Genomic DNA, 9697 nt, shown 5'->3' on the forward strand with positions numbered 1-9697 from the left:
CTGGTATATCTTGTCCACTAACTGAACTTAACACACTCAAAGCATCGCTTTTGAGGGTAGCCTTAATATCTGTAGGCAATTTCTCATAGGTGTGCGCACTAATTGCCGAAACTGCAGCGCCAGTATCAACCAAAAATCTAAGTACCATGTTAAACAGAGAGCCGAAAATAGAAAGGTTTGAAGTCGTTGGAGAGAAATAGATTGCATTAATATTTTCTTGTATTAGACATTTCCGATTTAGCGGCATATGAGCGGAATAGGCATATACTAGCGGAATAAGCATAAACCAGCGGAATAAGGCTAGAATCATCGTTATGACCAGAAAATTCAATAAAATAATGAAACAGCTTTCAGTAGACCTGTTTTATCTAACTTAAGGTATTGCACAATTAATATCGTTAACACTACCTGTTTTATTAGCTTAACTGACGAGCAGTGTGCTCGAGAATAAGATCTCGTCCCGTTGAAACGCATTTATATAAAAAAGTTGCGTTTATAATATACTAATGTAAATGCTCCCCCTTAAATTTATAAAAGGACTAAGAATGCTAGCATATAATGTAGAATACCACGACGGTTATTATTTTCAAGAAGTTTTCCTTCTGCATGGACACGTACGTATCGCTAACATATAGTTGAAATGTGGATGCCTACTGAGATTGTTCACTGCCTGTAAACACTTACTTCCCAACTCTGTACCCTCTCCTCTGCGGGGAAAAACAGGATTTTATTCAAGTTCTCTGTTAGTTCTTCTACAGTGGAAAAGGCTGTGCACATAACCAATGCGTTGAAATTCAGAACAAAACAAGATATTTGAGAGATTCAGTAAACATCTTGTGTTTTCGACAAACATTTGTGCTACGCAAACGAAAAAAAAGTAAAAAGAAGTTGAAAAGCTTTTCAAGAAGCAATAGATAAATAATGAAATAACCTTTGTCTTTGCTGAGAAGGTTTCTAAAAGGTACTAGTTAAATTACAGGGAAAGAACAAAAACGTGCTTATGCCGGCCAGAAAAAACGTGATGCTTAATGTCTATTTATTAATAACGTGAACAGAACTCATAAAGCCTATAAGGTGCTAGTCTTCATCTGACGAAGAATCTGTCACGTCAAGACCATGGACTGCCCTCCAGCTTTTTAATGCTTTCTGGTGCTCTCGTGCAGCACTTTGGGCCGCATCAAGAACGGCGGGGATTGCTTCGAGTAAGCTGTCCAGTTTTTTCTCTCTGGTGACCTGGGAGTTCCTAGATGACTTCAGCTTTTTACTTGACTTTAAGCTTTCATTGAGAGGTCTTTTCCTTAAAGGATAATAGCAAAATTAACGAGGTTTTATTATAAAATAGGTATGAGAAACGTTGAAAGTAATTCTGTCTGCTTATAAATTACCTGTCTTCCGTCCTCTCGCTTTCTCTTGTTTTCTTGATTCGTGTAAGGATGTCAGCAGGGTCGTCATTTGGTTCGTTCTTTTCTGCATCTAACACATACTTTGTTTCGCGTGCATTGATAGCTCTGCAAATGTCTTCAACTTCTTCAGTATCTTCGTTACAAGTTTCTTCCACACTAGATGCGGACGAGTATTCTTCATCAATTATTCTATTTGACGTGCTTGCTTCACTGGCATTCCTACCAGGAAATAAAAGAATCATCGCACTCCATATAATACCGTTATTGAGAGTCCTTTCTTCTTTGGTCAACAGCATTCTTACCTTGAAGGAAGAGCGTTGTTAAGCAGTTTAGTAGCTCTCTTCCTTAATCGCTCCTGCAACACTTTGTTGGAATTTCCTTCAGCCACATACTGATCACCTGCTTCTCACAAAACCTCAACATGCCTTCTCATAAAACTCAAAACACTTTTCCACTCTCTTCCACATGCTTGCACAGCTTGAAGAAGAAGAGTATCTTCGACTTGAGTGTAGTTTTTCCTTGGTTTTCTTTACTTGTTGTTGTCCATCGCTCCTTTCTCACAGGATTAAGAAAAGTGAAAAGAGCCCTAAAAATTTGCATACATAGGCACGTGCACACGTGCACTGGTCGTAATGTTTTTTTTTAAATATTTTTGTTTGGTTTCGTGATTGCGAACGAAAAAGTTGCATATATGTTTAATACACTGCCTGTTTGCGTCAGTCAACAATGGATGTCCCACCTTTCCCAATGTTTATTGTAGTAACCCTGCTGTCTATCTTTGCAGCTATAAAACTGAGTCTTCAAAGACCACAACGTTTGGTCCCTTTATTTCCTATGCATGTAATAGGGAACCTGCTCATCACACTCGTTGCGTTTGTCTCTACGGCACCAACGGGAGCTAATCTCCTAGCCCGACTTTTTGGCAATCAGCTGCTTAACCATCGTAACGGTGGCAGAGTTCTTTATTGTTTAGCACGAAGACATCCACACATCTTTTGGTACATGACCGGGGAAACACTAGAATCCTTTGATGCTATTGTACGAAGAATTGGTATAGAAGTTACCAGTCCAAGACGCACACCTCGGGTGCCAACTACAGGTAGAAGAAGATCTTGTAATCTTGACTTATAGAGGTGACAAAAAGTACCATTTTATGAGTACACAACTAATTGTTGACGCAGATGGTTTGGTAGTACTCCTTGTAGCTGGGTACGTTTGCTATATAGTAGCGTTGTCATGTTGTGCTTAAGTATTTCGATCTAGCTGCTATTTTACTGCATGTAAAAACAAATACAAACATAAGCAAAATTTAGTACTACACGTATTCATAGTAAACAAACGTCTTGCAGATTTCCGGGGCATATGAACGATGCGGAGTCATACAGACGACTTCCTGCTATAGGCCATGGAAGAAGAAGGAATCTACCACGACGAGCAAGGCTGCTAGCTGATGGGGGATACGCTATCGCCCCACCTCTTATCACTCCAAGGCGTATTGCTTACAACAGACGACAACAGAATGCCAACAGAGCGCTAAGGTCGCTTCGTATCCGCGTAGAGCACGCCATTGGATTCCTGAAAATGTACTCAGCGACCTCGGATATTTTTCGACACATGAGGCCATTTCAACCCTTTGTAATAGCAACTTGTGGTGCTCTTGCTAATAGAAGGAAAAGAATTCTAAAAACACTGTAATGTTATATATGTTCTTTTTGATATACTTTTCGGAAAAGTAAAACAAACTGGCGTAACACATGTTTATATTAGTGAGAGCAGAAAAATTCCTAGCTTAATACTGTAAACAAATCTCAAGATATGTTGATACTACTGGCGCTTACTAGTCAGTTGTGACTGTTTTGGTGCGTTGAATACAACAGGTGTATGATAAAGTTCATAAGTATATGACGTTTGGGACATTAGTTCTTCGTAGTAAGAGGATTGACTATTAAGGACCATAGTAGTAAGACGAAGGAGTAACGTCAGTAAAAATAGTTACAAACTTTCTTTCTCAGTTGTTATTTACCTAATAATACATTGTACTAGCTGAGAAAACAGTAAGATAAGGAGTTTTGAAAATTCTATTGGTTAAATCTGGAATAAAATAATGATAGCTCTTTTTAATTTATGCTATTCCGGTCGGATTATAAGAATGCGGAATATACTTTCCCTATGCCGCTAAATCGGAAATGTCTAATGTGTGATTTGTACTATTCAATTCTGCTTCCATATTTTCTTCGAAATTTTCTTGAATGCCATTGATAAAACTCTCTGTTTGTGCCTTATTATCGGCAAATGTATTTAAATTCTGTAAATCTACTTCATCAATAGAACTTTCGCGGGTAAACGTATCATCACTTATTTCTTCTCTGTTTTCGTTATTATAAATTTTGTCTTTATTTTCGGTAGAATTATTCGCCTCTACTTTATGAATATCGACTTCCTTTGCATGGCCTGGTACGGCATCGGTCTCGACTTCGTCATTAACATATTTAGTTATATTTCGGTCCCGTTGTTTAGTCACTAATGGAATAAACTTCTTACAATACTTGTATAAGGAAAAACACCTGTTCATGGTTTTGGTAATTTTGATTCTACACTTTGTTTGTGCTGTAGAAGGACATTTTGTATTAGATAATTTTGTTTTGCCTACTGTAGGGACGTGCCGATCCTCCTTAACAGGTTTAGATAGTGGTTGGAGATTCTAAGGTATCCAGTGGCGGATACTTATCACTACTCTCATCTTCATTTGAAATTTGGTTGCTAAGCGACGGCGTAATCGGGTCATCTTTAGTACTTAAGTGTGAACTGCTAAATTCAAACGTGTTGTTTGCGTTAAACTTATCAAAATTTATTTGTTTGTTCACTGTTTGGATTTCGAAGGTGTTGATAGCGTTAGGTGGCGCGCTAATTATTCTAACACAAGGTATATATCTAGGAATGGATAATATAGGTAACTGAAAAGTACTAAACGAGCAAAAATCAGTATTATCTTCTTCGAAGGTGTTGTCATGCATGAATGGTAAATCAAAAATGGACGTGTCATCATCGTTGCTGTGATCTCCCGAATTATTTGCTGTACCATCGTTAGTACTTGGATTATCTAAATCAACTGTGATTTGTGTGCTTATGGTATTAACAACTGAATTGTCCGAGAAGCCAATTCTTGAATCGATACTTGAATTATTATTTGAATGTAAAGTGTGCTGGACATTTGTCGGCGGGGGTAATAGTTCTGTTTCACAATCATGTGTTGGTCTACTTAAATCGTCATCGTCATTCGTGATAGTGTGAGTCAAATTATTGTCAGCAATCATTATATCAGTTCTTGGGGTCCCTTCAACTTCCCGGTATTGAGGGACCCTCCTTAGTTTGACTGGTTATCCCGGCGCAAGGGCTGTCCCGAAAAACGAACACGACCTCCCCCAGGGTTGTGTTGAGTTGTTGGAATGCGAGGATCATTTTGCCTAGAATCGTTAAATCTGGAATCATTTTGCCTGAAATCACTTCGTCCAAAATCGTTTTGTCTATACTCATTTCGCCTAAATTCCGTACGCCTAAAATCAGGATAACGACACTGTCGGAAGTGGTGACCAACGCGTTTACAATTATAACAAATAATTTGCCCATTAGTGGTCCTGTTTGCCCTACCAAAATCTCCACGGGAGTTAAATTGTAAACACGGGTTTGCTGGCGGTGCCCTATTGGAGTTGCTTCCCATGGAACTTAGTTCTTCGCGAATTATGCGCCTAATAGAACTCTCGCTATTCTGTGCGCTAGATGTGCTATCGCTCCTTGGTTCATATGCGGCTACATTAGGTTTGGAAATCAACTTTTTCTCCGCTAATTTCTCGATAAAATTTCGCTGTAAGGCTAAAACATCACCTGCCGTTAAACTATCCTTCGGTTCATTCAGGGAATCCTTAATTCGGGCTGCATTTTCAGCCTCCTCAAGTGATTTGGGTTGTTGTAATATCACATAATTTTTTAGAGCGGGACGTAGGGGCCCTGAATAAAATAATGCAACTGCTCGGTAGCTGGTATTGCTAACCGCTGACATCGCCTCCTGATATCGGCTGAGTAAGCACTCAGTCCTTCGTTGGGTAGTTGCTTCCGTTGGCCTAATTCTTGTCTCAACACCCAAGTTGCTGTTTGCGACAGAAAGCGATCCTTAAATAAGTTTATTAATTGATCAAAAGAAGCGAATGAGGTTTTATCTAGGGTATTATACCAAATTTCAGCCGTTCCGCTTAACAATAAAGGAAAGGTTTGCATCAACTCCTCGTTGTTCCACTTCTGGAACTGGGCGCATAACCGAAACTTTTCTAGGAAACCACTGGCATCATCGCCTTCCCCTGAGAACGTTGGGGCCCTGGAAATTCCCGGAGTTCCCCTCTTAGTCTGGGTTTCGGATATTGCTGCATTGATGGCCGAAAACGAGTTTGCATTTTCCTCGTTTATCTCTTGCATATTCCTGCGTATGCCCTCGAGCGAGTCTTCGAGGATTTGTGAAAAGTTGTTTGTGAGGGTTTCGAGTTGTGCCGAAACTGCTGAATCAGGGGTACTCGGGCTTTGGTCTTCCATGGTTTTTGTTTTAGTTTTTGGCTTAGCACTAGCTTTTGATTGAGTTGGTTTTGCCTTACACGATTTACAGACCGGTTTTGTGACAGGATGATTTTCTATTTCGCCGTCCCTAAAAATCTGCGTTCTCCGCGTTTGACGAGGCACGATGAAAAAGTATAAGGTTTAGAGGAAAAGAAAAAAAAAAGAATCGATTTTAGGCGTTAGAGGTTACTAAATATCAACAACGTAAACATTAAACACTTTTTTTTTTTTTTTTTTTTTTTAAAAAAGAGCTTTTAAAATTTTATACACATTATCTTTACAAAAAGCAAACCGAAAGGGGAAGAAGGAAAATTTTATTTCCCATAAACTTAATTAACTGACATAGCTGAATTACCCTTAGATTTGATAGAAAATTGAGCTGATGTACAACGCAACATCACAATATCGAAGGCTTACCTTTTACCCGGGTTCTGTCACCAGTATTACGGGAACGGTACTCGCTTTTGGGTGTGACTGTTGGTGTTTATTACTAGACTTCCAGGAAAAACTCTAAAACTGAACTAGTTACAACTCTTTAAGTAGTATTTTCTAAGGTTGATTGACAGGGAGTGACTGACGTCACTACCAGGAAAACGCTGATTGGTTAGTTCTCCTAGTAATGAGATCGGTGACTCTCCAGTTTTCTAAGAAGCAAATCCAAGTAAACAAAAATTTATCTATCAAAAGTGGAGTTACTATTTCGTTCCGAAAGTTTACGAGTTTTACACCAGTGGAGAGTAAAAATTATTCCGCGCCTTTTGGTGTAACTGCCTTCCACAACAAACTTAGTAACTCTGAGAAATCTTGGTTGGAAAATCCAAAAAGGTGTGAAAGCTTACCGATAGGTCAGGGGGGAACGTACCTCACCTGGGATGAGGATCCCCAAAATAGGAACAACGCTAAGAGGGCAGGTGTACTTAGAGGTGTTGTTTGAAGTTCCGACCAGAATCAGTAGGTGATGCAAAGTGTACACACAGCTTGTCAAAAAGGTGGTGCAGAGTGTACATACAGTTAATGAACTAGAGAGGAACAAAACAAAGGGCAAGGAGTATTCGAGCAACACGTCGCTTTTAGTGGTTTTTCTGACCCTTATTAACCCATAGATAAGCTTGTAAATATTAATAATAATAAGATATCAATAAAATGATAATTCAAAATTGTATTGCGTAACATATACATTCATGTTCTACTATAATTTTAAAGATAAAATTGAATTTAGCTAAGAAAATTGGAGTTAAAGTTTATGCAATTCAGGACGATTTTGTATCAGATATACAACCTCCCCCACGGACAATGATTTCTATTGTGTTTTCCTCATTAATGATTCATAAGTTTAATAATGATTATTAATCCTTACTCTCGCGAAGTAACAGCGCGTGTATAAACGTCGTATACGAGACGTTAAAGTGCCCATGACCCCTAACTCATTGTTTCAGCATTGATTCTACATGAAGTCAAAAGTTAAATAGTAAAATATTTGTATATGATTTGAGTGATGCATCTTGGAGACATCATGTATATTATTGTAATTTTAGATAAGTTTAATGATCAATTTAAACTAATATTTTTAATAAATTTGATTTAAGCTTCAAATATAAACCTACTTTTCAGTTTTATCCAAATTTTGTTTTGTTGATTTAATGAATATCAATCTTGAGAACTTGAACAAAAATCTTATGACGAATCCAAAAACGTCTCAGTATTCAAAACGTTTATTGATGCCTTCGGAAAAAAGGAAATTAGACGATTTTTACATATAAAGCGGGAGGTTTGCTGATATCGATCATTTATTATTATATTACTATGATATATTTTTATTAGTTATACTTGAAACCGGAGCCAATAAAATACGTTCTAAAATAGTTCTTGCATATATTTGGCATCGAGAGAGCATTATGCTCTCTTGATGGCGTGGATAATTCATGGAGTCGCCATCGCGTGTGAGCAGAATTTTTTACAATAAATTTAGGTACCTTGATTCAAGGGTTTTGTCTGTGGTTTTACTCCCTCCGCAAAACCTAGTATTCAACAATCGATCTGTGATTTTGCCGTGTCCTGACTTTGATTAGCTCTTGTTTTTATATTTTTGTGGCATGGCTGTAAAGTAGCTTTTAGCTAAGCCCTTTGACCACGGTAAATAAAGGTTATCATCATCATCATCATCATCATCATTATTATTACACCTTTTGCTGTTCATTAACAGAAAATGTACATTCATTTGTGCCAATAGTTGTATCAATAACGTGTAATGTACTTTCATCAACACCACAAGTAACATCATTAGCGCGGATCAACTTTCAATAACGACAATTGAATATGCGTGTACATTCATAGGCATCAATGGACAATCAATAGCGCGTTTGTACATTCATATGCGCGGATTGTATTTTCTTGTGCGCGAAATTCAACTTCAATAACACCAAATGACAAACAATAGCATTTATGGACAATCATTTACCCAAAATTGAAAATTCATTAGTGCTATTAGCATAATCATTGACAATCTATAACGCGTTTGGACAATCATGAGGGTCAACGTTATATTCTATAGCGTGGTTCGACAAACATTTGCATGATTCGAATGAACAATAAGAGAAATAAAACAATCATTAGCGATTTTTTTAAATCACTTTAAAACATATAAAAAACTCAGGTAACTGCCTCCATAATAGCGGCTGCGTAGGAGAATAGCAATTAGCTCACTTAAAGCAGCAATCAAAGCCGACATCAGCCGCTCAGCATCATTAAGGCATGGCTCTCAGATGAAAAATTGTTTGGCTATATCATAGCCAGTTTTCTACGAATCTTCCCCAAACTTGGCAAGTTAATGTCTTTTGTGAAAAGAAGGAACCTTAGAGCCTTGGTTACCATGGAAACTAAGTCACGTGACCACAAGGCCGCCATCTTGGATTTTTAAACAAATCGTTTGTAGTCTATTGAAACTACTTCAAAAGTCCTGAAAATCCATATTCCTTTTTATATTTGCAATACCTATATGGATCTAATTGGATATCTTGGAAATTATATTAAGTTTAATTTTTAGAATATTTTCTGTATTTTCCAACAAATTAAAAATATTCTAAAAATTAAACTTAATATAATTTCCAAGATATCCAATTAGATCCATATAGGTATTGCAAATATAAAAAGGAATATGGATTTTCAGGACTTTTGAAGTAGTTTCAATACGATTACAAACGATTTGTTTAAAAAATCCAAGATAGCGGCCTTGTGATCACGTGACCTGGTTTCCATGGTAACAGATATGCGGTAATTGCTTGCCTTGAAGAATTACTACTACGAGCCAAATTTGGGAAAGATTCATAGTAAACTGTCAAAGATATGAATAAATAACTGATTTTCCATCACTTCCTCAAAAGAGCCATGCCTTAATGGTGCTGAGCGTCCAGAGATCCAACAACATACAAACGATCGGGCTGAGGCAAGAGAACAAGGGATTGCTCTAGGTCACTACAGAACGCAGTTGCTAATGGAAGGGTTCCAGAGAAATGTGACAACTATCACTATCGCTAAATGTGGTCAGTGGTTCAGTTATATGCAAACGTATTTGCCACGATGTATAAATGGCGAAGAAATTAAAGGCTAAAATAAATAAAAAATCGCTAATGATTGTTTTATTTCTCTTATTGTTCATTCGAATCATGCAAATGTTTGTCGAACCACGCTATAGA

The 9697-nt window shown here is 37.6% G+C and overlaps 2 protein-coding genes across 2 annotated transcripts; one reads left to right on the top strand and one right to left on the bottom strand.

Moving 5' to 3' along the window:
• Positions 1-708: 708 nt before the first annotated feature.
• Positions 709-2279, bottom strand: LOC148910673 (uncharacterized). The gene is made up of 2 exons (XM_089031469.1): positions 1386-2279; positions 709-1297 (listed from the first exon to the last, which is right to left on the bottom strand). The coding sequence occupies exons 1-2, from the start codon at positions 1697-1699 to the stop codon at positions 1078-1080; spliced, it is 534 nt and encodes a 177-aa protein (XP_088887595.1). The 5' UTR covers positions 1700-2279; the 3' UTR covers positions 709-1077.
• Positions 2280-2373: 94 nt separating this feature from the next.
• LOC148910674 (uncharacterized) lies at positions 2374-3542 on the top strand. The gene is made up of 2 exons (XM_089031470.1): positions 2374-2612; positions 2753-3542. Exons 1-2 carry the CDS (start codon positions 2557-2559, stop codon positions 3096-3098), a joined length of 402 nt encoding a protein of 133 aa, XP_088887596.1. The 5' UTR covers positions 2374-2556; the 3' UTR covers positions 3099-3542.
• Positions 3543-9697: the final 6155 nt, after the last annotated feature.

This window comes from Actinia tenebrosa, unplaced genomic scaffold (genome assembly GCF_029948245.1).
Source record: "Actinia tenebrosa isolate PJP-AT-01 unplaced genomic scaffold, QUT_ActTen_1.0 PGA_scaffold16__25_contigs__length_10494907, whole genome shotgun sequence".
In the NCBI taxonomy this organism is placed as follows: Eukaryota; Metazoa; Cnidaria; class Anthozoa; order Actiniaria; family Actiniidae; genus Actinia; species Actinia tenebrosa.

Coding starts and splice junctions, on each gene's coding strand:
- LOC148910673 (XM_089031469.1), bottom strand. CDS start 1,699: ATGCTGTTGACCAAAGAAGAAAGGACTCTCAATAACGGTATTATATGG. Junction 1,298..1,385: donor AGCGAGAGGACGGAAGACAG/GTAATTTATAAG, acceptor TTATCCTTTAAG/GAAAAGACCTCTCAATGAAA.
- LOC148910674 (XM_089031470.1), top strand. CDS start 2,557: ATGAGTACACAACTAATTGTTGACGCAGATGGTTTGGTAGTACTCCTT. Junction 2,613..2,752: donor GTAGTACTCCTTGTAGCTGG/GTACGTTTGCTA, acceptor AACGTCTTGCAG/ATTTCCGGGGCATATGAACG.